General features: G+C 39.7%; 2 protein-coding genes across 2 annotated transcripts in view; one reads left to right on the forward strand and one right to left on the reverse strand.

Moving 5' to 3' along the window:
- The window catches only part of PLCZ1 (phospholipase C zeta 1), a gene marked incomplete at its 5' end in the record, with an annotated part of 87,125 nt that extends 62,781 nt beyond the window's left edge, over positions 1 to 24,344 (reverse strand). The window contains 5 exons of the mRNA XM_090041605.1: positions 1,402 to 1,554; positions 5,215 to 5,359; positions 8,438 to 8,639; positions 21,030 to 21,264; positions 24,210 to 24,344. Of these exons, the coding sequence (XP_089897731.1) occupies positions 1,402 to 1,554; positions 5,215 to 5,359; positions 8,438 to 8,639; positions 21,030 to 21,264; positions 24,210 to 24,344 (870 nt within the window). The remainder of the gene's footprint in view (positions 1 to 1,401; positions 1,555 to 5,214; positions 5,360 to 8,437; positions 8,640 to 21,029; positions 21,265 to 24,209) is intronic.
- A 1,561-nt stretch (positions 24,345 to 25,905) lies between these two features.
- CAPZA3 (capping actin protein of muscle Z-line subunit alpha 3) lies at positions 25,906 to 26,766 on the forward strand. Its single transcript, XM_090041107.1, has one exon. It carries the CDS (start codon positions 25,906 to 25,908, stop codon positions 26,764 to 26,766), a length of 861 nt encoding a protein of 286 aa, XP_089897233.1.
- Positions 26,767 to 27,556: the final 790 nt, after the last annotated feature.

Here is a 27,556-nt window from a genome sequence, read left to right on the forward strand (position 1 = left end):
ATAAATTTAATAATTTAGAAGTACATTGCTAAAGATGCCCAAAATGTGGCAGTTTTTAAAGTAAACTGATAACCACATATTTTATTTAATTCTGTTTCCATATAAAATGCAAAATTTAATATGTGGAAAGGAGACTTAAGGGCCCCTCTACATGTGCAGGTAAAGGTGCCATGGGATCTAACGCATGATCCACACAACTGTGCCTCCTGCCAGACCACACATGCATGGCAGGAGGCTCAATTGTGGGATTGTACATTACAGCCCATCACACCTCATTGCTGGAGCAGGGGAAGCCTGATTCTGGGCGCCCGCTGTGCTGGCAAGAAGCAAGCTTCCGCAGCTGGGAGCCTTCTCAGTTAAGGAACTGCCAGCCACAGGGGCTCCCCACAGACACTTGTGGCTGGGAGCTACAGTTGCCATGACTTCCCAGTCCCAGAGGTCCAGGGAGCCCCCTAGGATGGAAGACAGCAGTTGCTAAAGTCTCCAAGCCCCAAGAGTTTCACATATCTCCGGGGTTGGGAGATCACAACTGCACCCTGCAGCTGCCAACACCCAGTTGGGACTTGGCACTGGGAGGCTCACTGCTGGGACCCAGCCTCTGCAGCCTGTGGGGCTGAGGTGGGACATGGTGCACCCTCACAGCTGAAAGACCCTGCTCCAGGTGCAAATTCAGTAGCAACCAGCTATAATTTAGTACACATTATTGAAGTCAAACTTTCAAGCTGATGGGAGCTTTTTATGGTATGATAAGTACTTTGCACATGTAGCTGGTCTCAATATAAGCAATTCACTTGTGATGTTTAGAGGGGGCCTAAATCATAACCAGGATACCCAAGACTTTGCAAAGTGCTGAATTGGTAGCTACTGCATCTGTATATTCTAAGGTTGCATTTGAAATATTGGGCATTTTTATATGTGCTCCCAAAGCAGGGGAGGGGAGGAGGAGAGGCGCTTTAATTAGCAAGCCGCACTAATTAAAAACGCCCGAGTGTCATGTGTATCAGGGTCCCCATGCTGAAAAATGGCAACAGGGGTTTTTGAACTAAATCTCAAATGAGCTACAGTTCTAAGTGCCGCACCACCATTTTTCATTGCAGGGATGCTGATACACGTGATGCTGGAGTGTGTTAATTTCTGTGGATTTCCAGCACATCTGAGCAGGCTCCCTGCATGTGTATAGGAGCCCATAGTTCTTCTCTTACCAGGCTCATAAGAACCCGTATGATTTGCTTCCCCCCCCCCCCGCCATGTTGTCATATTAAGTAATTAATTTTGTTTTGCAATCTGAAGTGTAAAGATGTTTGCTTTAAACTCCAAATGAAACAGTCTCATAAACTCAGTTCCAGGAGATTTCCAGAACTTTTTCCTTCTTATTTTTCATAAAGAAATCAATGTTGTTACCTCAGGGGAAGGTAATTCTGTTGGTACGGTTTCATCAATTGTTGTTGTAAGAAGTTTGTCACCAAGAATCTTTTCTAAATAGTCTGCCATTACTTCCTGTTGTTTGGGGCTGCAGTGATTCTCCAAAGATAGTACAATAGGATAGTCAGATGCCTGAAAGAATATTATTTGAAGGCCATTAAGACTAATTAAGAGGCATTTATAAAATGTCTGCGAGTAATTTGTGTTTTCATTTATTTTAATTAATTACAAATACAGATTAGTCATTTCAGGTTAATAGCTCAGCAAAAAAAACCAAACACATTTATGGAATATACTTATGGAAGAAAAACAATTAAGTTCAGTCCTCTTCAAGGCTGAAGTTTGCATTAGGAAAAAACCCTCAGAAACTTAAGGACTGGGGGAGCAGTAGCTGGGTACTCTTAAGTCCCAAAGCACATAAGAAATACACCCTTCTTGGCACCCTCTCTCTTCCCCTCCCTGCTCAGGGACACATGCCCTCCCTTCCCATTCCTCCCATTTGCCACTGCTGTTGTCCCAGCTATCTCTGGCTGACCTAGGGGTGGGGCCACCAGAGCCACTCCTGCCTAAGATCCAACAAGATTATGCTGGTGTTCTGGGATCAGGTGGGTTCCTGCACATTCATCCCGGGTATTTAAGGGAACCTGCCCACCACCATGGTCACTGTCCCCACACAAGGCTGGCCCTCCACACAATCACTCTGCACAGCTTCAGGTAGAGCAGGGTAGGAGCAGCTTGGACAGCAGTGGCAGCAGGCAGATCTCCCTGCATGCAGAGATATAAGTAGAGAGGGTGAGAGGAGGGAATGGGAGGGCAGGGGAGGTGCCACTGAGCACAGGGAGGGAGGGTGGAGGGTATGGGGTGGGAGGGCATGGGAAGGCAGGATTTTTACCTCCTTCAGGGACTTAAAAAAAAAGACCCCAGCTGCTTTCCCCACAGCATACTCTGCCTACCCCTGTGGCTGGGGCAAAGCTGGGAGAGGGGGTGCAGCCACCCTTGCAGTGCTGGTCGCAGTTTCTGCAACCCACTTCTAAAAATCCTGGATCTGCTTATGCCTTTTAATGTGTACACTTTTTGCGGGGTAGAGGGAAAGTGAATGCTGAAGGCTATATGCCCAGTACTTAATAGCAGAAATAAAAAACACGTTTGCCAAAGAGGTATCACATACATAGTTAACAATGGGTGTCAAAATCCAGGAAAGAAAATTAGCAAGCGTGTGAACCGTAAAATATAGCTACATGTATATCCACACATACTTTCTCTTTCAGGCAGGAAAACTATAAGTTAAACTCAGCACAAGCTTTAAAATCTGATACCCCAAATCACTTACATTTAATAGAAGCAAAGCTATTTCATTGTATATGTTCTATATTTCTTTTACTTCAACTTCAAAATATTGGTAGGGAAAAGGTCTTCATTTCTTCAGAGTTAATTGTCGCTACCTGAGTAATAAGTTTTTTCTTTGTGACCTATAGCATCATCATAGCAAATTATGCTAGGAATCATTAGGGGATCCCAGTAGGGAATTATTGCATAAAGTAACTAGAGAAGAGGAATACATGAATTCCTTAGAAATAATACACCTGTTTTTATTAAAAAAAAAAATTCTTAATAATGAGAAATGAGAGAAGCCATACAAGCAAAACATCATCAATTTCTATTTCCTGGTGCCTGTATTCTTGAATTAGCCTTGATTTGTTCCTATCATTGGTATTTTGATTTTATGCTTCACATCTTTTAAATCACAGCTACTTTACTGAGTGGGATTTCTTGAAAAGGAAGTTTTTAACTTTAAAAAATTACATTCTCAATTAAAAATTAACCAAATGTTAAATGTAACAGCTAAGGTTTCTATTATCGAATCAAGAGCTCAAAAATATTTATTTATCTGTGTTGGATGTAATTTTGTTCATAGTTTCCCACTCTGATTGCATAGATTTCTTACAAAAGAAAATGATAGGAAAAAAATCTCTTAGCAAACTAAGAAAACATGCTTGTAAAACCACAATAACTAACAAAAGGACCCCAGAGCAGATGTGGTACATAAACTTTGCTTTTTAACCTCACTAGATTTCATGTTGACAGTCTCCTTAAAATAATGTTAGAGAGCATTGCCTTCTGGTAGTCTGATTACAGGCAGACATTTCAGTCCCACTATACAATATATGTCCTCTTCAGCACTCCTTGCCAAGCTTAACCACAAGAGGTGCAGACTGAAAAAATAAACCTACTGAGGGTAGAAGCAGAGGTAACATTTAAAGCACTGCAAATAGCTATATATCCCTACTGCCAACCCCCTGGCTGAAGCAGTTCAAAAACCACACAGGTCCATCATGCAATGGTGTGCTTTCCAGCCAGAAGGTGTGACATGGGGACTGTTACATCCTGCAACTCCAGGATGCAGCGAGAGGCTTTCCAGAAGAAAGCATGTAAGAGGATACGTCCTATTCACCTCGGCTCCTGCTGAATGGAGTAGGGAGCACTGTGGGATGTCCCTAGGACAAGCCCTGCCCTGTCTTTCTCTATAAAACATGAACGTGCAACAAGAAACACTTCATTTTGAAGCATTTCTAACTAGTACTTGTTTTCTTTAGCGTTATTTTTGGAGTGCTTCTGCCACTTTTAGAATGCTTCAAGAGGCATGTATATCTGTCCACTTTGCCTTTGAAGTGTGTCCAAGTTATATAGAGCTCTTCAAATATTACATCTGTCCATAACCCTGAAACTGATATTCAGCATCAAAGTGGAAATCTCCACTCAGGTCATAGAATCATGTGCATAGCTGAATGCACTGAACTTGTTCCTGTTAAGTAAGATCTTCTCTGCACTAACTTGTGATGCTCTGTACATAGACAAAAATGAAATGCTTACGTAAGTCAAACATGTATTCTGCACAACAGGGACAAACATCACTGCACTTACAAAACATTTTTTTTAAGTCAGAGACTCATTAAATTCTTTACAGTTGTTAGAACAGTAATAAAACAGGCTTGCCCAATTAGCTTTGAAAAAGTAATAGGAATATATATGGGAAAAAATATAATCCAAATTGGCCTCTCTCTCAGGGTTATCATAAACGGCTTTTCAGGACATCTGACTTGAATTGAGTTGGAGTTTTGCCAGGCAGCAATGTAGAGGATTGAATCAGTGCCAAAAGATCTTTAACTTCCACTTGTTCTGCCAGAGATAGGCAGAAGAGACATCATTTTAATGAGTCACCTGACAAAGTGATAAGGGATAGTGGTAACGGTTTTCAGTTCTTGGATTTAAGATGTAGGAAAGATAGTCAGATTGAAGAAGAAATGCAAAATATAACATGGCTCAGATTCAACTCCAGTCTAATAATTTCATTCACTTCACATTGCAGGCTCAAACACAAAAACTGCACAAAATAGGAGAACAAAATACTGAGCTGATCTTGAAGTTCTTATTCAGTGTATATTCTCTTTGAACCAGCCAATATGTTATTGACATGAAATAATAATTCACCTGAATAAGCCAAGTAAGGTCTTCTGGATAAAGTCCAAAGAATTTAATATATGTTAATTATCATCAAAATGAAATTGTCTTTCAGTTAAAATGCTTTAATAACAGGTACTCCATGTCTCTCCTAATTTGTTTCTACAACACTTGTAACTTCAAGCAATTAGTGGCTGCAGGGGGGTGGGTTTTCTTCCTTAAATACCATAATCCACAAATGTATTACCAAGTATTGTAAAAGCTGTTGTCACATTCCAACAAATTATATACACACACACACACACACACACACACACACACATACATACATACCACAAATGCATATTTCTCTACCACCTGGATGACAGATGCAAATGTAATTTTGCTTGTTAGAGTGTGGCCATGATACACAATAGGGTCATTTTGTGGTCCATCCCAGCAGTCAATTTCCAAACAACGACATCCTTTCAATAGAGCACTTTGGAACAGAGAAAAAAAAAATCTTACAGCCAAGAAAGAGGAATATACTACATTCACAGCTATACTGTTATACTTCTGATGACCAACATTATCAGTAAAGTATTTACAAAATTACTTAAATTGCCACAAAGGAACCTAAAATTACTTCAGAATGGCATAGATATGAAAGATGTATTTTTCTTAGGAAAATATATTCTTTAAATGTGCGCCCTTCACAGACTAAAAAAAAAATGGTTACAGTTTTTAAGTCAGTCTCTCAAAAATGTCCTCTAAATAAACATAGAAATATTTGAGTTTTATTATTTTATTTTTTTCTATATATTTTAATAAACCCTAAAACATTTTTTCACTGTGCATCACTAAGTTTGGCAGAAAAGTGAAGATGGTTTGAGTGCCAAACAGCACTTTTATGTTTAATACATTTGGATTTTTTTAAGTTTAACACAGAGTTCCCTGCATTTATAACCTTTGACTTGGGGATAATTCAAAAAGGATCACTTTAAAAAAGGATAATTTTAAAAAAGATGATTCATTTAAAAATTAAAAAAAAAAAAAGCTGTATACACAACCAATTAAGTGAGAAACTTGGAAGAGAATGCTATCCAGTAATAGTTCTAGTCCTCTGAAGCTACGTAATAACTGCCTTGTTTTCTAAATTAGCTTTTAGAAATAGGTTCAGCTGTATGTTCTATACCCCATGCTGAAGCAGCCAGAACAAACTGCTTTTTTTCAATCACAACAATTCAAAGCAACTGGAAATTTGGATTACTATCTTCCAGATTGCCTTCTGACCCCTTCTGTATTCCGCTTTCCTCTTCTCTTTTCCACATTCCCAAGCTATAACACATCCTACTCTCTCCTACATAGTCTCTATATATTCATACAGTAAGGGGTCAGTGCCAACAAAAAGGACTTGCATGTCTCAAAACCACCTAAATCCAAAACACCCCATTTAGCTACTACCTAAACTCAGTTCTTGACCTGACAGTTCCCTCAGCACTTGCAGTTCCAAGAGAATGGAAGGAGAGCAAGCAAGAACCAGCCAGGTGGTACAGTATAGTGATTAGGCACTCAGCTAAGATTACTTTCCTCAAGGTTAGTTGTTTTTATCTAGTAATTATTTACCATAAATATAAAAATAGTTCTAAAATAGGAACTGTAACCCACGACCTCCTTCTCTGCTGAGTGCCCACTAGGCCAACTGTTCCTAACCTTTGGTTGTGACCCAAATGAGTGTTACAGGGGCAATGCTGGCAGCGCCACACACAAAGGGCGAGCGGCGCCACATGTTGGGAGCTCCCCTGCCCCTAGTCTGCCACCACACTCCACATCCAGCTGCAGAGTGTGGCAAAAAAAGTTTGGGAATCACTGCACTAGGCTATAAGGTTAGTCTTTCTTGCTTGCTCTCCTCCTGAACCCATGTATTTCTTTCTGTACTATGGCCATCCTCCAACAGGAAAAGCAGGAAGTGCTAACCATGGGTAAGGCATGGTCCTGGGAAATGGGTGATTCTGGTTTGAACCCTCTCAGTCTGAGATGGGGAACAGGTCTCCCAGTTTCTCGGAAAGTACACTAAACACTCTTCTCTTACATAAAAGTTGGGTATCACTTCCTCTTTTCATGGTCAGATGTTAAAAGGAATGAGGCCTGTTAATTTAAAGAACACCTGCTCAATGCCTGCCTTCAGGAGCGGGTTCAGGCCTGTGGATCCCCAGTGGACAGAGGCACCTCCTTGCAGCCTTGATTCAGGGCCCTATATTCTGAATAGGGACAAAATTTCAGATGCAGAGTGCACCTACATGTGCACATTTACTGCTCAGTAACTGAAATTACTGTGCAGTATGGGCATGTATCTACACATGCGCACCCATACTGTGCAGTAAATATGGCAACTTATGCCAACTTGAGCATAAATTTGATACCTGCATCATGCAGGTATAAAATTTACGCCCGATTAGTACTGTGCAGTAACACATGTAGATGCCTTACTGTGCAGTCCACACACAACATTAATGCTCTTCAACACCTGCACATGTAGGTGCTATTCCCAATTACTGCGCTGTAATTTACCACACAGCAAATTTAAGCCAGCATAAATGCATGTGTAGACACACCCACCATATATCTAGTGTTTTCTATTGGTGAGCTCCAGGGAGCTCCTGCTTAACGTGCTGACTGTTTATTCTGGGTACCTAACTCTTTTCATGCACCAAAGAGAAAACTGAGGTCTTAACTTTTCTGGATTCCACTCTAAAAAACTCAGGCATTGCAGCACCTAATTTGTAGGCATCTTAGCCATTTAAGGGATACCCTTAATTACTTCATGTCTCTTCCTCCTGATGACACTCTGTTCCCTTTCATATATACATATACAACACATCTTGCAGCAAATAATTATATATGAGGTAAGTGAAAACTTGAGTTTGGATAGTTTCCAGCAAACAAAACACACAGGGTAGCAAATACCATATTTTCTCACATACTTCACACCCACTTCAAGACACTCATCTTATTCTGGGAAGGCAGAATGAAAAAATACAGATATTTCCAGAATCTTACCTGCATAGCATGGGCTCACCATGGCTGAATGCTCCCAGCAGCAGGCAGAAGAGGCAGAGTCCCATCAGCAGCATCACTCACCTTCTGGCTGCAGAAGCAGAGCTCAAAATTCAACCTTGCCACTCACCTTCACATGACAGTGGGACTCTGCCCCTCCTATTTGTGAGGAAGGGAGCAGAGCTCCCAGAAGCCATTGCGGCATCACCCTCCCTCTATTCCTTCATAAACATCAGCTTCCTTACCTAAAACAGATCTCAGTTTTGGAGGGCTGAGGTGCTGGGGGGAGGGAGGGAGGTGTGTGTGGTTAGTAAATTGAGTAAACGTGTATATCAAAATCCACACCTACAAAATAAAATCCCACTCTAGCTTTTTCAGAGAACATTATTCCAGGGTATTTTTTAACAGGATTGACCCTTTTACCCTTTATTACTAATACTTTTTTCAAAAGACTTAATAAATTATAACAGAAGCCACTCTACAAAATAATTAGCTTCATATTTTAAAAGTTTATAAATACCTTGAATAGCCCCAAAGGTGACTTGGCCCTATTAGCTGATCAGATATCAAGTAGGTGTTATGAGAAGATGAAATAAAATAATCACATAATGAGTAGCTCATATCTTGGTAAACAGTTTTGTGTTCCTGTTTAAATATTGCACAGTCTGTTGAGCACATGTATCTTAAAAATCCTTCAAAGGTCATCTGGTTCAGTTTTTTCACTAAAAGAAAGAAAAAGGAAACAAAAAAATTACATGAAACTGAAATCACATTTCTAGCTACCTATTTTTCGTGGTGTTATTTTTTAATACTCAGATCTGAATATATTAAAGGTTACATGACATGATTTCCTTAAATTTTGGAGTCTTCAAATATAATAGGAAGATATCCATTGAATGCTTATAGTTCTGCAGCCAGTGACATTCTAAACTGCAAAAGAATTATTTTAACTAGTTCTGATGTTTTAATTTAATTCTTCTGTGACTGTCAAATGCAAAGATTTGTATGATCTAAGGATTTTATACCTTAAGAATAGTGTTTTAGGATAAAGGAAAAAATGTTACTTGTGGCTGTTTTTTGAGAATACCATCCAGAAATCCATAAGAAGAGATAAGAGGTTAATAGTGTTCTCTGTGAAGAGATCAGGAACAATTCTGAAAAGTGTCAGTCAGAGACTGTTCCAGTGATAATCCTGCAGCCTAGGATTGTTGCCAAGAGAGCTCCTTCCTAAGATGAGGAAAGAACCTAATAAACACTGATGAAACATTACCTAAACCAGGACAACTGGGAATTATTAAATTATCATTCATGTGGCCAAATAATTTCAAGCGATAACGATAAAGACAACCTGTAGATTTAAGTTTATAGCATTCCCTCAAATTTCATAAAATATGCAACCTACTCCCACTACTTAGGTGAAGATAGACACAGACAGAAGAGCAGCTACCCACTGTAACTCATAGCGCTTTGCAGGAAGTGCTAGCGTGCAATGATCCCCCACACCCAACTGGCTGGGTCCACATGAGCAGGTCTGTGCCTTTACAGCAGCACGAATAGTAGTGGCACAAACTTGTGCTGCTACTTTGTGCCCGAGTGCACACCCCTGCCCTTGTGCTTTGCAGCAGGACACATTGTCCCACTGCTCCATGTGCTGCGAGGGGAAAAGAGAGGGGTTGGCTGAGGTACAGCCAGCCTCAGTAGGGGCTAAGCATCCTCTGTGCTGAGGCATCCTGTGCCCCAGACAGCCAGGGAGTCACGTGTGGAGATGGGGGAGCAGGCAGCCCAGGGTTGTCTGCTCCTCCATCTCCACACACTGTGGAGCCCCTGCGCTGAGGCACACTGCTCCCCTGCCAGCTGCAGAGCTGGCTGGTGCACACTGCACCACATGCCACAGCTGTAGAGTGTTTTCTGGGGCCAGGTCAGGTGAAAACTGTCACTTCAGTCTGAGCCTGAGAAGTACTGAATGGCATTCCCACTTGATTATTGACTGTCACCAGTGCAACATTTCAGCATGTGCTTTGCTGCTTATAAATCACAGAAGTTTGTAAAACTATGAAATTTAGTCTGTTTTCTAGAATTTTACATACTTCTATTTGCAACACATGTTTGATGAGGATAGGTGACTGTAATGAAAGATTACTTTATCCTGAACATTGTTGTCAAATGTATATGGCAAAGCTTTTGTTGGCCAAAAAAAAATCCACTTACAATGGGGATGCAGCCCAGTAGTAGAGCATATGACTGAAGTTCAACTGGTCAACAGGTGCTCCTTTGAAGGTGGCTATTTTGTCCGAGGGCATTTTTCTGGGATAGTGATAGTGTAGGAATAGAGCGTCCTGAACTTGTGTGTGAAGGGATGCGGGGGTTGGACTAGATGGCACTTGAGGTCCATTCCATCTCTCTGATTTTATCACTTGTGCACCTTAGTTCCAGACCATTGCAAAAGGAATCACTAGTAATTTACATCCTATACCAGAGAAATGTTGTAGTCATGTTGATTAAAGGTACAGTATCTATATAATTAATCTATAATTACACTGATTAGAATGATAGAAGTGGGGTATTAAATGCTTTTCAGTTATACTTTCTTTACTCCAATAAATGAGCAATATTTCAAAACATATTTGAAAAGTATTAGCACCACTTAGCACCTGATATATATTAAGATAATGATTTTTTAAAAGATATCAGCTGGTTTCATTGAATCCCAAGGTTCTCCTTATTGTCCTACTATAGGCAAGAAAGGGACAGAATAGATGAGATCTAAATGCCTAAGAATCTTTGAGATGAGACTTGGAAGCAATGAATTAGCACATTAATTATATCCTGTCTAATCACAAAAGTCTGTCCATGTTTACTGATGTTAAATGACCAGCAGTGCATTAAGAAAAAGGAGAATTCAAAGTATTTAAAAAAGCATAATTTACTTTACAAATAGGGAATAGAGAATTTTTTTCTGAACAAAGCTTGAAATTACAGTGAGAGTGCTTTGAATGTGCCCTATTCAAGTACCAGCAAGATACTAGGCATCCTTATTTCCACTGAAATAATTTGCAATTACAAACACACAGCACATACTGCCCTAATAAATAATGTAGGAAGTCCATCTATATTTTATTCAACTGAAGAGCAGCAAATAGAACAATTATTGCTTTGCTCGTGTGTCTACTCAGTGGGCACATCTACATGAGACATTTACTGTAGAGCTGCCTAATTAGCTCTGCAGTAAAGTCTCAATGTCTACACATGCACCACTGTTAGCCTACAAAAAACTAATCAACTCCACTGCAGTTAGTACTGGTAAATACAAGTACTATCCTGCAGTGAAGTTCTTTAGCGAGCAGCTACGCACACATAGATGCTGATAGGGCTGGCTGGGGCATGAGGGTGATGGCTACCTGCCAGCTAGCCCCACTGGAACACCCTCATTCCCCAGTCAGTCCCTCCATAGCACATGGAGCTGGGTTGGAGCAGCCCCAGGCTGGCAGGCTGACCCTCAGGATCCCCTGCCATTATTATAATTACTTATAAATTGAACACGACAGTCTTTTTCCCTCAGCCTCTCACAGCACAAATGTTGCAACTATTTAAATCTCGCAAGTATATTTCTGATGTCTGTCTACTGAATGACAGAACTCCAGTGCTTTCTGAAGAACTCCTTACTCTCTGACTCTACTTTTATATTCTTGTACGTTTAGATATTACTGATCTGTATTTACCCATGGGATGTTTAAGTGTCCTGATTGAAGGAGGGGCGGTTTATGAGTCTGACAAAGTTTGTGTTCATTTATTATCTGTTCAGACACTTTTCTTGCATCTCAGTTATAGAAGAGCATCCCAAGATTTGTTGTTTAACTACTATCTACTAGTGTTTATTGAGGGATAGCTATGCCTTACAATCAGAGATATGTTTAATACACCTTCATGATTTTTTTAAACAGGAACAGTTTACAATAAATTTATAGAATCATTTGGACTGAAGGAGGCTTCTTGTACTAACCTTTAATTAGAATTAATTAAAAAGTCTATACTATTTATAATCCCTTCTAGATGGTGGCCTATATTGGGTCTAAATATTGCCAATTGCAGATTCCAAACTCTATTGTCTCCAGTTCAAATATGTTTACAATTAGTATGTTTTCTTTATTATTTTGTGTTGTTTTCGGCCCCAATTCTGTAATTGTTAGTACATGGACAGGTAGCTATGCCACTGATTTTAATGGGGCTTTGTACAAATCCAACCATTTGCCTGCAGGCTTTCAACTGTAAGATCAAAATAATAACCATTATGTCTTTTTCAGTCCTTTTTGGCAAGCTTGAATAAGTGATGTGTCTTTTAATGTCTCAGTGTATTTCCCCATGAGTTTCTAAATAATTTCTCAGAGGTGTCTTTGCTCAGATTGTCTAAGGACAAGCTATCATAACATGTCTGCACAAGTCTTATTTTCAGAATTTTTTGTTTAATCATCCTCTGCTAAATGCTCTCCAACATGCCTCATTTTTCAAATGTATTGAACAAAATACCAACTGAAGTAGTGTAATTATACCTTGCCTATTTTATACAAAATGCACCACATTCATGCTTTGTGTAATTCCCTCAGTCATGTTTTTCTTGTTTTGTTCTGTTTCATTTTGAGTCACCTGTGATGCATTGTCGGCTCTGACCTTTTTCATCTGTCCCAGATCTTTCTCAGTGGAATTACTGTTAGGTCAGTAATTCCCATTTTACATTCGTATATTTAATAATAAGAATGATGTGGCATTTGCCTGCTGTTTTCTGAACTGTGTAGCGCAGTCTTTTTCTGCAGTAAAAGATGTCTGCATTACCAGAAACAGTGTACTTCTTAAGACCTCTTCTTGAAGCATCATATATTCTGATAAATGTTGTCCAGTTTAGCATCCTTAGTCATTAAGTATAATACTATCCATAGTAAGTTGAGTTCTCTTAAGCATCTTACAGCCCCCGCACCCCTTCTGCATTGTTTTTATAGCTCATTTTCATTCAACTTGAACTGGACCTGATTGAAATAATAGCAAATAAAAAAGTGTATTTGAGCACTGCTCAAAATGCCTCCATAAAACCTTTTGGAAAAGATAGACATAGCTAGCCATATCAGACTGACTGGCTAGTTGTAGACTAACTGAATGAGAGATGCATAGGCTTTTGTGAGCCACAGCTCACTTCATCAGATGCTATGAAAGGTTAAGGTTGAGGTGAACTGTGGCTCATGAAACCTTATGCATCTTTGATTCAGTCAGTCCAGGGGTGGGCAACCTCTGGCACAGGTGCCAGAGTGTGGCACTTGAATATGTTTTGCTTGTCACTCATGCCTCTAGATGGCAAGGAAAGGGCCAAGGCTACACAGCCACAACAGAGCTTGGGCCACTCATGGCTCTCCTGCCATTCACTCCTGGCAGTATCTTATAAATTGAAGTTGTGGGTGTTTTTGGCACTCCGCCCAAAACCATTGCCAACCCTTGCATTAGTCTATAAAATACGCCTCTAACTTGCCTTCTGACAGGAAGAAGAGTGGATTTGTAAGGGCACTGGTAGTACACATAGAGTTTTACAGAATCTTTGAAGGTATGAATTGTTATGTGCAGACTGTATCTACTGGTTCTGTCAATGACACAGTATCTCCTGTTGAAATAATGTTCGAGGAGACATTCTTAAGCATCTGTTACTTTGGGGGGTAAGCTTCTAAGAGCTAGCTTAACTCTGATTTTGAGTATAAATATAAGATTTTTCTGTTCTGAGTCGTATTTATTTTCTCCCATCAAAGGAGGAAAGGATTTTTGCCTGCATCTTTGTCTGCTTCAGAACTGAAAAAGAGTTTTCCTCACGTCCTAGGATAGCCTAATTTTTATTGCCTTTCTAGCATTACTGTCATTTACAAGCCTCTGATTTTTTTTAAACCCACCCTGAGCTTTAAAAAAAGGGAAGGTAGATAGGATTTTAGAAACTGGCTGATAATACAGTAATATTGTTTCTGACCCTTATACAGGTACAATTATAGTTCTGTCTGAATTCACCTCTTTAAATTTCAAATCTTTCCATGAAAACCAGTATATCCCTCTTATGAAATTCTGTCTAGAAATAAAGGTGAAAGAAGTAACTTCTAAGCAAGCGTATGCTGTTCAAAATCCCCCTGGGCTACTGAAGGTGGGAAAACATGCTTTTCTCCCTTATATACTTCAAGAAATGCTTAATCAAAAGTCTCCCAAATAAGATTTTCAGAAGAAATGTTCAGAAGACACAAACTATGAAGTTTCACTATGTCTTTCAAGACCTTGACAACATGTTTTGGCATGATGACTATATTCAAGGTCAAAGGTCCTTCAAAGAAAATATCAGTAAATCAATATATTCAGCTCGTGAAAGGATTCGCATCATATTTTGCGCACTGTTGGAATGATTTATCTTTTGTAATGAGAATGCTCTTTTTTCATTTATCTCCAGTGAACAGAACCTGAAGTTTTTACCAAGACCACACAGCTGCCTCATAGGGCAGCCCTAATCTTTTTCTCCACTGGGCCCCTTTCAAAAATAGTAGCATGATCACCAGTTGATTTGCATTAGGGGAGGTATTTAGGGATTGACCCCTGCCCCACCCAAGAAAATCCCTTATCCTTTTATACCTTTTAAATGTTGTATATTATTCAGGTATCTGCCACATTAGGATTTAGCATGTATATCTTTTTCTTTCAAAGATGACTGCAATACAATTCCAAATCAGTTCTTTCCAAGAAAAATAGTATTTTCCTGTTCCTTCCGTCTAATAAAGGTAAATCTCCAGAATATTAACTATACTATCATTCAGCCACAAAAGTCAAGGAAGGAATTATGATCTAAGCTGAGAGACTGGAAGGATCTGTGTATTTCATTATATGCCAGTGCTTTTAAATTTTATTTCTTTAAGCTTCCTTGTGGTTTAGTTTAAAAAATTCTTCAGAGTATTTGTTTCCTTGACAAAGGAGAAACTGAAACAGAGATGGCTTCCAAAAGGCAGACATTTGGAAAACATTCTTACAGTGTTCTCTTTTTATTTTACCTTGGAGAATCTTTTAGTTTATGATGTATATTTATGGACCTGCTTGAGAGAAAAGAGGGAATAATTACTTTCTCTCCACACATTAGACAGTAGCCATCCCCAAACCTCCAGAGAAATAGCTGATATTATAAACCTTACACTTGCATCACCACACATTCATAAACAGACATTTTTCCTCCTTACAGAAAGTAGATTATCACCAGTATTAAAATCACAAGATTGTGATTTTTAAAATGGTTTTTGCTTTCATTTGTTAGGTTCCAGCTACATTTTCCTGACAAAAGTGGAAGGCACCGTGGTATCTCTCAGAGAATTTTTCTATCAAGTTACAATAACGTAGTGTGAAGAAATAATAAGTAGACAGAGATATTTCTGAAACGCTTTAACAAGCAAGATAAGAAATACATCACTAATAACTGGAACAGTGCCAAACCTTCCATTTTCATCTGCATTCAGTAACTTTTGCAGGAATTCAGGGTGGACTAAGTTTGCAATATGCTTTGAAACTCTTCATAGAGAAAGATGTTACTCTCTCTAAAACGGTAATCTAAGTAAGGCAGCACCTTTCAATAATTAATTCTCAGAGGATTACCTGTTGTAGGTTTAATAAATTACCATCAAACTGGAACTTGAGAACAAAATTTAATGGCATAATGATGGACTAAAAGTTGTATTTTAACACGCACAATGCTGTAATTGTTCCAACCTCTTCAGAAAGAATATAATGTTTACCTTGTATATGAGGCTTTTTTCCCCTTCCTGTAAAAAAGCATTATAATAAATACTAATGCCTAAATTGTATGGCGTGTATTTTCCATGTAGTTTGATATATACTGAAAAGAGAACATTCTGGCTACGACAGAAGAATTAACTAATGAACTTCTGCCTTTAGATAAATATCCTGGCTTGTTAGATGACAAAATGTAGATGTGGCAGATTTCTAACAGCTACAAAAAGGAATCTTGCAAACTCTTCAGTGCTGGGATTCTGTGTTTGAAATGTGTACTACTTAGTGACAAAAGGACCCAAACCAGAGATTAAACCTGTGCATACAAGTACAACCCCCCACCCAAAATATGCATATCTACATTACATTATACCCCTCAAATCTTATCAAGTAAGCATTGAAGAAAGGGCAATTACAAGAGTACAGCACCCTTAAAAGTGTGTAGGACTCATTTATTTAGCATAAAAGATGGTTTCTTTTATATTATGATTCAGGACTCCCAATATAAATTTGTAACAATAAAAGTGAGGAATAGCAGGTTTGTGTAAAACCCAGCACAAATTTGGATGATAAATGAGGAAGAGCTGTCAAGTATGATTCATGCATTCTCTACTTTTACAACAGCTTCCCAAAAGAGGCATCCATTTGCCAAACATAGAAAGCGTCATCACTGCCTACAACTTCTTTTACTGACTGAAATTCGTGTGGTGGAATAAATTTGAAAGCAGCTTATTTCATGGTATTACTGAAATTAACAATGAAGTTGTACTTCCTCAGATTGTTAGTTAATTGAAGGTTACCTGGTTACAAAAAGAAATCTTTTCATGTCATAATAATATTTAATGGATTTGTTATGTTTTCTTACGTATACAGAGCTTGGTCAATGCTTGTTTTCACCTTGACAAGCCATGCTATCGAATTTATTAGATTATGGCTGTAACTAGTGGCGGACTAGTCACTCATGTGTCAAAATCTGCCATTTTCACTTACTGCACTACACATGGTAAGAGTGACAAATGATTTCACCAGATCGTCATGATTAAACATATTCTACACAGAATTCAGAATGACAGTTGCACAAAATGGTCTATTTACTCTAGCACATCAGTCAACTACCATGCCAATCATGTCATAAATTATCCACAAAGTGATCTCAAGTGTGAGCATTTATTGAAATATAGGTGCGTGAGCACCATACAGTGTTTTTCGTTAAATATTATTTTCAAGTATTAGAACAAATCAGATGAAAAACAAATAGCAATTTTGCTTAGAATTCAAAACAGAAACCAAAACTACTAAACATTATATGGATAAACGCTTGACTATAGACATCTTTCATAACAGCTAGAGTATATTCTGATGGGTTCAAGGTTGGGTTTTTTTGAATGATTAAATCAATCTATTAGCATATTTTTACCATTTTTCAGGCAAAAATAGATATAGATTTTTTTAAAATTAGGCTGTTTTAACACCTTACCTAATACCCTGTTAACACATTACGTCTCAGGAAAAGTAAAACATTGCCCTATCTTGAAAGACAACCTCAGGTAAGAACAGGTTGAGTGAACAAAGGTGTATAGCTGTTATTGGACAGTAACATTTCATAAAACATAAAAGTATTTCAGTTTCTTGTAGGAAGACAAATAAGGTTTCTGTGCCAACACCACGGGAAGGGCTGGCTCCAGCAGCATGTCAAGGCTGAGTCATGCTCCATATTGCCCATGCCAACTGTTTATCTTCTCTTTCTTGGGCCTCTCTCAGCTTGGCTGTTCCTCATCCTTTTGCAAGTGCCACTCAATGCCTCAGACTGGAAAGCAAGAACTCAAAGAATCCACAGAAACTAGAAACAAGACAGAATCAGTCCAGAGCCCCGAGCTGCTCCAAAGGAAAAGGCTAGCTGAGTAGGGAGCAAGTAAATGTACAGCTAGCAGGACAAGGAGCCTATGCTCGTTTTGAGGATAGAGAAGCGGCTATTCAACAATTCTGCAAAGCATTTTGGAATGTTCTGGGATTGCAGCTCAAAGTCCTCTCTCATACACACTACGCATAACAAATTTCATTAAACTATTTTTGTAATACAGAAATAAAATCTGAAGCAGTCTAGCAAGTGTTTACTGCCAAAACTGAGTCAACCAAGATAACTTTACATAGAAAACAAAACTATGATCAACTTTTTAAAATAATTCATTCATTACCTGCTTGCTTTTGTATTAATTAATGGTATGCATGTCCTAATCCTGAATCACTGTGCCCTCCACATTGGGAAGCTAACTTAAGCACAGCTCATAGAGTAGCTCACAAGGTTAATTTCATGAGGCATGTCAGGACTTCAGCTTCCACACGCAACTAACTGAGTGACAGCCTCTTTACAAGCTGCACTCAACTCTCAGCTGAGTTGCAAAGTTTGCCTCTGGTCACAATGCTATGAAGCTCAGCAGAGAAGGCACATTACAGTTTCAGGCAGCTGCTTTCACTAACTGAAGTGCACTAGAGACAGACGGGCTTTTACAGGCTAAACAAATTCCTGGTTGAATCCTGCCCTATCCAGAGTCCAAATCCAAGACAGCGGTGTAGCAATTAAAAGGAGTGGTCTTCTATTTCCACAGAACTACTTCACCTGTGAGCAAACTAAGCTACAGAGAGGCAAAAGTCAATGGAACAAGCAAACCCTAACAATTCTCTTCCTTTTTCCCAAATAAGGTTCAGTTAAAGGGAGGCAGGGGGAGACAATGAGAAAACACAGATAGAGGATATTGGGGAAAACTGAGTAAAAAGACTTGATGCTGAAAGTCAAGAGTAAGATTACCATACATCCAGGTTTTCCCAGGCATGTGCTTTTTTGACCCTGTGTCTGGGAGTGAGGGGCACCAGCAGGGCTGGTGGGGGCAGGGGGCTGTGAGTCATGAGTGAAGGGCACAGGCAGGGCTGGGGGACGGCCCTTTCCTTCTCTCCTTCCCTCCACAGCTGTCCTCTTTTTTGTAACTGGAAATATGGTAACCCTAGAAGAGAGCTGGTCAACATAACAAAAGAGAAGCACAAAGAGAAAAGAACAACAAAAAAAGAGGGGAAAAAACAAAACAGCATGAAAATAGCAATGAAATCTGGACACGCAAAAAGGAGAATAAAGAAATGTAAAATAAGAAGACACCAATTTTAAGCAAATAAATGTATTTTATTTAGTTATGCATACATACTATTTTTAATAAAGAAAAAATGCACAAAATAATACAAAAATCACCATAAAATAGTCACAACTCTTGGTCTTGCCCTCTTTGATACCACATTGAAACCTGATATGACAAACATATGTTGATGACCATTTATTTGCACACATGAAAATGAGAATAGAATCTGACTTGCAGAACTGTTAATACTAATAGTGATGCATGAACTGAAACAACGTAGCTCAAGCTTCAGATTCTATGCCCAGTTTGGCAGACTTAAATGATTACACATTTTTATTCTTCATGGCAAGAAAATTGTAACCATCTTTGCATAACGATGGTATAAGTGCAACTGCTCACTTTCCCCTTATTTCCCTCACAATATTGGGAAAATTTAGATTTTAAATCCCTAATGCCACACTCTTTGGATCCAAAATCTTGAAGGTGGAATCCAAAGTTAAAGTCAAGTCTGGCCTTTTAATAAGGGTCTGTCTTCTTTTAGATCTGTAAACAGTTTCCATTTAATTAAAATGTTCAGCTGGAATGTATGTTAAAGACAATATAATAAGCCTATGATAAAATTATCCTTTGGTACAGAGGATACTTTTTGTTAGAATTTTATTGCACGCAACCCTTTGGGTACTTCTTCTTGGTTATTGGATCCTCTTGTGTAATGCTATAAAAGGCAATAACAATTCAAAGACTGCAGTTATCTAGTTATATTTAGGGAGAAAAACAATTTTCCTCAAAAAAAGGGTCAGCTTATATGAAAGAAAATTAACCAAATGTAAACCAATGCAATGTTTTTTTAACTAAGTTTGTAGACAACCCGAGACCTTAACAGAGAATTTAGACTCATCTTGTTGCACCAGGTCTTACTGATGTTAATTTTTGCACAACAGTTACAATATACCTTATTTTTCAACTTCTCACATAGCTTACAACATTAAAAAGGTACCAGGCTGAGAAATGTGACCACATTGCTTGAAACAAATGTAGATACACATTACTGTTAAAACAACACAATCAGGCTGGAAGAGTGACATGGCTGAAACAATACATTGAAATCTTACATTATTCGGTTCTTGATTTGAGAAAGCTATGTCCTACATTTTACTGACAACAATGTCCTAACAAAAATGAACATAAACATAGGAGTTAATAAAACCAATGGAATTTACACACACAAAAAAAAGCTTCAGTTTAATCTGGCTGTAAAGCAACTCTCTCAAATATAATTTAATTCTGATGCGATTTATTCTATTTTAGAAATGACTGACCCAGATAGATAACTGAAAAGGTAGCAAATTGTACAATAAGTAATTATTCAAAACATAGTTTTTTATTTTATCTTAAGTACATTTCTAGTTTTTCGTAACTTAAATTTTAAGGAACAATAACTCATCATGGAGAAAATAGTATAAGAAAGTGTTTTCTCTTTTTCTTCACTCCAGTTCATGATTCAAGTTGCCTTTGATCAATAAAATGACTTTTTGGACCAGTATTAGCTATAATACTTTGAAGCGGACTTTTAGGAGCTAAAATTAAGACATGTGCATGCTTATAGTGCTGTATTAATAATTTCTTTCTAGTAGTAGTTTAAGGATTACAACTAGAAGAACAACTACTATTTTGTCCATATACTTACAAACAGGTTTCAAACTACCTCTTAGATGCTATATTTTCTTGCATACCACATGTCCCCAGATAAGACATGTACATTGTTTTTGGAAGGCAGAATGTAGTAAAAACTTTTTTTCTGCATGTAGCAGCTCACTGGCAAATACCACATTGTTAACCCTTTCATAGCCACTACCTAATTGGACTCTGCTCCTGATGTGTGCTAGTCCAGAGACAAGTGTCAACCATTACAACAGCATTTCAAAGTTTCTATTCCAGTGAAGACAAATGAGCTTCCCTGCCTAAGAAACATCTACCCCAATTTTAGAGGGTTGATTTTTGGGAACAGAGTACATATGGTATGCAATATTTTATATATACACACATACATATATATATATATACACACAGTTTTTTACTAAAAGACACCACAACAATTTGCTAAATCAGACATGTATTAAAATATACATGCATTCATAATATGAAAATATAATCTGTAGATTAAAACTGAATATCCAGTATGTAACATATGTTTAAGCTGCAATGTACCTTCTTCAATGGGTTCATATCTCATAATGAGTTCAGAGGCAGTTGCTTCAGTAGCCTCAGTTTCAAACTGTTCTTTTTTGAGAAACTCAAGCAGGTTCGCTTCAGTCAATATTTTGTGGTTTGGAGAATAACTGAAGAAAAGTTCCTGAATTTCATTTCTGTGAGCAAGAGTTCGATAAATTGCTATGAAGTCTTCTATGTTAATTGTTCGTACCTTCCGCTGTTCAGTTGTTTTCTAAAATGCAAAAACTAGTTAATGCCAACATATCCAAAACACTGCATTAACACGTAAGAGTATATTGTAAGAGCCAGCACATCAGTTAAAATACCTTGTCACTGTAACTACTATACAACTGGTCCTCTGCACTACCCTGATGCAACTCAATTCTAAGCAGCTCAAGTAGCAAATTTTTGGCTGTCAAAATGTCTTATTTTATGTAAGAACATTTAAATCATACCACATGACAATTAGTATATATGTAATTAAATTAGATGCATATATGTTTTTGCATTAGATTAGAAAGCATGAATGCAGTCTCATTGTAGTTTAGCGAATCTGAAGCACAAAATAAAGTTATGACAATGGAAAAGTTAAATATATTGTTATCAATTAACATCAATTACATTTTGAATAGATTTGAGGGCACAGTTCTTAATTGGGAAGAGAACATATTTCTAAAACAAACACTGATCCCAACATGCCCCCAAACTATATTAAAGACTACACTGTATCTGAGAAATTCAGTACTATTCAGGCCTTTGTTTCTGATGAGACTGAGGGAGGGTAGACACCTTCACATGGGATACTTTAGTAATGGAGGTCAGTGGTTTGCACAAAACTGCCCTGAAGCTTTGAGCTCTGACAAGATAGTATGAAACTAGCATTTTGCAAGGATTTTTCCATACTACCAATATGGGCTGAATTCAAAATAATGTCATGGAAATTAGAAGTATTACCAGTTCCTTCCTAAGAAATCTCACACCTACTAAAATAAATCTATGAATGTATAAAATAATGTAGAACTATAAACTGTGGTAACCTAAATCAATGCATCTAAACTCTGCAGATTAAGATTCTGTAATCTTAATTCCTTTCCAGACTGATATCTAATTAAAAATGTTTTGACTAGGACTGTTTAAGAAGAATTACTAATGAAGAAAAATTGATATAAAATCTTAATACCAAAATGTTTAGCACTGGTTGAGAAACCAACATCTTCAAAATCTAGCCCAACCCCTTTCTAAAAGGTCTCACACATATTAATATAAAAAGAAAAAATATGTTGAAGAATTATCTGGTAATTAAGACAGTCACTGGGATTCGGGTAAGGTGGCTTCTTTTCCTAGATTGGTATCAACCTTGTGAAAAAACTAAAGGCTGCTTACAGAAGTGGGGAAAAAAAACAAACCAAACAAAACCAGTTAGTTTCTTCAGCTTGGTGCACCCATGCAGAGTGCAGCACATGCCCAAAAAAGGCATTGCATCAGTTTTACCCAGCTCACCCAACATCTGTATAGTTGATTCAATCAGCTATTAGATAAAAGCACCAAAAAACCTCACTGAAACACATGATCTAAACAGAAGCTGGGCGAAACTGACACACTTCCTCTGCAAGTAAAGTGCTGTTCTGTTGGTTTTTTTCACGTCAGTGGCCAAAGTGTTCTTTGGGCAGTTTCTCTGCCATGACACGGACACGTCTTCAAAGTTTCATGGCATCCAATGATGTAGTCAGTCACTTAAGAAAGTTTATGCTTCACTTGTGCCAGTTAGTCTATAAGATGCCACGCTGCTTTGCCTTCTGCCTGCCTTTAGACTAACTACCTCTGTACTTACAAGAATGGTTGGAAACTACAACAATGGACTCCATACACGTATATAGAAAGAGCATTATAGATTTGTACATGGAGTTTCTTATCATATCTTTATTTTTATTAATGAAGCTTTAGCTTTGCTATTCAGAAAGTGTAGTAAGCTTGACAAAAGAATTTCCTGTGGAAATGAAGCTTATGAAACTGTGCTTGCTATTCTTTAACAAACATCCATCTCCCTATTTCTAGTATGCCCACAGTGATATTACAGAACAAGAAATTAAAAAAAGAAAGAAAGAAAAGCAAAGGAATAAAAAGAGGAAACTGTTCATAAAAGAGCTCTATAGCCATCTTTCAGGTAGCTGTTTAGTCATAGTAGACAACCCTGTCACTATCACTATGTAGTTATAGACAATGGCGAAAAATTAGCTTGATCAGACAGAAGGGACATTTTTGGTAAGATAAGATGTTCTTGCAATTTGTACAATGATACTACACACTTTTTATGCTAAGGAACATTTTCAGCTAAAAATCAGGTAAAAAATAATCAGTCTCTCTGAAGAAGCAAAAAAATGTTGCATGATACTCTCAGGGGGTCAGATCATTTGGATATTAGAAGGTGGAGCAGAGACAGACCTTACAGACAAACTAAATCAGAGATGCATAAGCTTTTGTGAGCCCAAGTTCCCTTCATCAGATGAGGAAGCCACATCTGAGGAAGGGAGCTCAGGGTCATGAAAGTTTATCCATTTCTACCCCAGAGTTAGTCTATAAGGTATACTGTGCCTGACTTCCAGCCAACTGCCCCTCTCATTTCTGTGTTACAGGGGCAACCCCATCATTGTCAGATTTGGGAAGAGGGAGCTAAGGGGCAGGCTGGGGTCTAGCATTTGAAAATCAGCCTCAGGCTTCAAAGCAGCGGTCCTCAACCCTCATAGCAGTGGTGCTCAAATATTTTTGGCAGGCCAGCTAGATGGGAAGCGCCTGGTCCACCATCATCCGCAGGCTGGCTGCTGATCTGGAGCCCAGCAAGCAATCTAGCTAACCACGAACGAGGCTCTGGCCAGAAGGCCCCCAGGGACTGCAGGGCCACTTTCCTGCCCTCGTCCATTCACATTTCCAGGCAACAAGGTTGGCAGTCGCTTAAGAAAGCTTATGCTGCTTTTGTGCCAGTTAGTCTCTACGGTGTCACGCTGCTTTGCCTTCGCAAGGATTCACCAGGCAGCCTCCACCGGCTCCTCGGACTCGCCCACCGGCTAGCAGGCGCTGCCCCATGTGCTCGGGGCCCACGACTCTGGCACCCACCCCGGCTGGGGGGGTGCTGTTGTGGCGATGAGCCCTTGCGGCCGCCAGGCCTCCGCACCGCCTCACCTTGAAGATGTACTTGACGTGGATGTAGTCGAAGCCGAGCTGCATCCGACCCAGCAGCTTCAGCGTCTTGTCCAGGTCGATCTTGCCGTGCCGAAACTCATCCTCGATCACCGACAGGAACCACGTGCAGCCACGTTAAGGACTCCAACTGCGCATGCGCGCCGCCGCCACCCGCCGCCCATGCGCACCAGGGCATGAGGAGCCGGCGGGAGAGGGAAGAGGGAGTGTGGCGGCCACCACGCATGCGCACCGGGGCGGGCGAACAGCGGCGCAACCGAGCGCGTGGGGGCAGGGGGCGGAGCCAGCACCACGTGGGGGCGAGCGGCCAATGGCGGGGTGGGCCAAGGGGGACGGGTGGCGAGAAGGATATTTGGCCTCCATAGCGGCTAAGCATTCCTTAGTGCTGGGCGCAGCCCTTCACTGCGGTGGTCTCGGCAGCTGCCGGCGCCGCATCACCTCCGCCCACCTTCCTTCCCCCACGTCGCCCCGGGCTCGTCCTGCTCCGCTGCCGGGGCCGGAGGGGGCCACCCGGCCAGGACAGCGCTGCCTCAGTGGCGTCACAACGGGCCCCCCTCCCGCCTCGCCCCGCCCCCTCCGCGAAAGCGAGGCTGGCGGCGGGCCCGCCCCGGGGGCTGGGGGCAGCTCTTAGCAGCGCTCTTGTGGCTGCGCCAGACTGGTGGGTGCCACCAGGTCCCCACCCCTCCTGCCCCCCACCCCCTTAACCTTCTTGACCTGCTGCCTTTGCTGGGGCTGTTCCTAGCCATCCTAGCTGCTCCTGTCCTGACAGTGTCTGGTGTGCCCTGCGCACCCCTGCCGCCCCCTCCCTGCTCTGCCCTCTGCTGCCTTGGACCTTTTAGGAGCCCTTTTTAGAAAAAGTATCACCTGGTCCAGAGTTTCTGGTATTTCCTCAGCACCACAGTGTCAGGATATTTAGTCCCACCTTTCACCTCCCCTCCAGTTACTTTAATTCATTGGGACCTCTTGGGGTTTTTTAAAACTAGCCCAATGAAATGGTTCTTGGGAAGGCTTCCTATTTTGTATCCTGAGCTGTGGCAGAGCTAAGTAGATGTTTCCCACTTGCATCTATATCTTGGTAGAGGAAGATTTTTATTTTTGCTGCTGTCAAATACTGCAGCTCTCTGCTCTGATGTTTCCCCTAGTGTCCTGGTGCTACATAGTCTCTTTTTTTTAGTGTGAACTTATTTGTGTGTCTAGATCAGTAGTTCTCAATCTTTTTAGACTCAAGTCACCTCTGATAAACTGGAGGCACCCCTTGGAACATGCCAGCTCTTAGTCCTCAGTTTTTTGACTACAGAAAAATGATAGAGCCATTTTTTCTGTTGCAACGAACTCAAAAGGACCACACTTATGGCTCTTTCAATTATTTGAAATCTTTATGTTTATCAAGCGAGTCCCAGCAAAGTCCTCACAAGCCCAACAGAGCTAACATTGTGTGGCATCTCAGCATCCTTGAAAGGATCTCAAGGCACCTGCAGGTGCTGTGGCATCCTGGTTGACAAATGCCCTAGATCTCTCAAGACGGGATTAGAATTTGCTCACAAAGTCTTAGAGTTGGCAAACTAATTTTAGCTGCAACATCATTAAAGGTGTAGATTGCTGTTAATTACAATTTCAGTCAAGTTTTTCAGAAAAGTTTATGCTCTTATTTCAGCTCCAGTACTACAGAAGTAAAACAATGTCCAAAGAATGTGATTTACATAAGAAAGTGTCAATCATTTGCAACCTACTATATCAGGCACCACCAGGTGAATTTAGTAATGTATTTGAAGATCTCCGTACTCTGGTTCAGGATGATGAGCTGATGAGGCAGGAGGTTGCCCAGGTCTGTGCCCATCACAATAAGAACAACTTCACCTCAGTCAGAATAGAAGGAAGAAATATACTGGTGACTCGCTATAATGACTTGGGAGGAAATCGCTTCTTTGACCCTCAAAACAAATTTTCTTTCAAATTTGATCACCTGAGTGAAACAGCAAGCAAATTTCAGCTTCATGGTGTTCTGCTAGATGAGACAGAGTTATGGCGAAGAGCCCTCAATAGTGCTTTAAAGGCATATGTGAGCAGTTACTTCCCTTCAGGGGACTGCAGTGTGTTTAGAAAAACTTTAAAAAATAGGCAAATATTTGTAGTTTGCATTGTAGGTCACAAGTACAAAGCCCTGGGTTTCTGGAATACCATTTGGAAATCGGAATGGACTTTTGCCCTATCTCCAGTTATTACGCAGGTCACAGGAATCTACCATTTGCAAATACACTACTTTAATTATGCTAATCTTCACATGACAGTGAGTAAGACAACTGAAGAAGTCTTGCATGTTATAGACCAAGCACAGTTGGCCATGGATTTTGTGAAACTCATAGAAGCTGAAGATAACAATTTTCAGGTTGCCTTGATAGAAAACTTACAAGCCTTGTCGGAAGAAGCATGGGGAAAAACTGTACGAAGACGACTACCAGTCACTAACACTGTCATGAACTGGAATAGGTTACTGAACAACCAGAACCTAGGGACCGGCATTTCTAAATGCAGAATTTGAGTAAATGTCTAGACCAAACAAAGCTAATGATTATTGTGAAGGGCAGATTTATTTCTGGTTAATTTAGGCAAATTTAGACCTCTGCCACTAGATCACCACTTTGAATTTAATCCAAGTCAGTAGTTACTAAAAGTTGTTAACATTTGAGGGGTTTGTTACCTTCTGAGGCAACTGGTATGGGCCAGTACCGGTGGTGATTTGATCTGGTGTGTAAAGTGTGAGATTTCTGTGTTGTTATCTTCAGTAGCAAGTTCACTTTACCTGGAAATAAGTTCATTTCACTCTATATTTAGCACTCATTATGGGAAAAGGTATGAAGCCACTGTTCTAACAGTATTAAAGGGCAAACAGCAACTGTTCAGATAGCATTGAAACATAGGACATTCAGTCTTCAAGTTATATTCATATATGTCAGTGTTTTTCTATATTATAATCTTATAAACTGAGACATGAAAATGGGAGGAATACATATGGTTGTTGGCATTACTGTCAGGGCCCACCAGTGATGTGACCTACAAGCAAAAGAAGAAACTTGCAGTAGCTGTCATCCTAGTGTAGCAAAATTAATGAAACAGTGCCATTCCCCTCTCCTAGTTTTGACAGTTGAATAAAAAGTAAATTAAAATAAAGTAAAATTTCAGAACAGATTATAGATGCGTGATATGCAATCAAACTAGAGAATGTGCTGGTATGTAGTGCTGTTATTATAACAATAGCACACAGAAGCGGCTGTGAACATCAGGATACCATGGTGTGGCAGTATTTAGAGAGAAAATGAAAGCCACTACCT

This window comes from Crocodylus siamensis, chromosome 4 (genome assembly GCF_052110815.1).
Source record: "Crocodylus siamensis isolate JL-2025a chromosome 4, ASM5211081v1, whole genome shotgun sequence".
NCBI lineage: Eukaryota > Metazoa > Chordata > Crocodylia > Crocodylidae > Crocodylus > Crocodylus siamensis.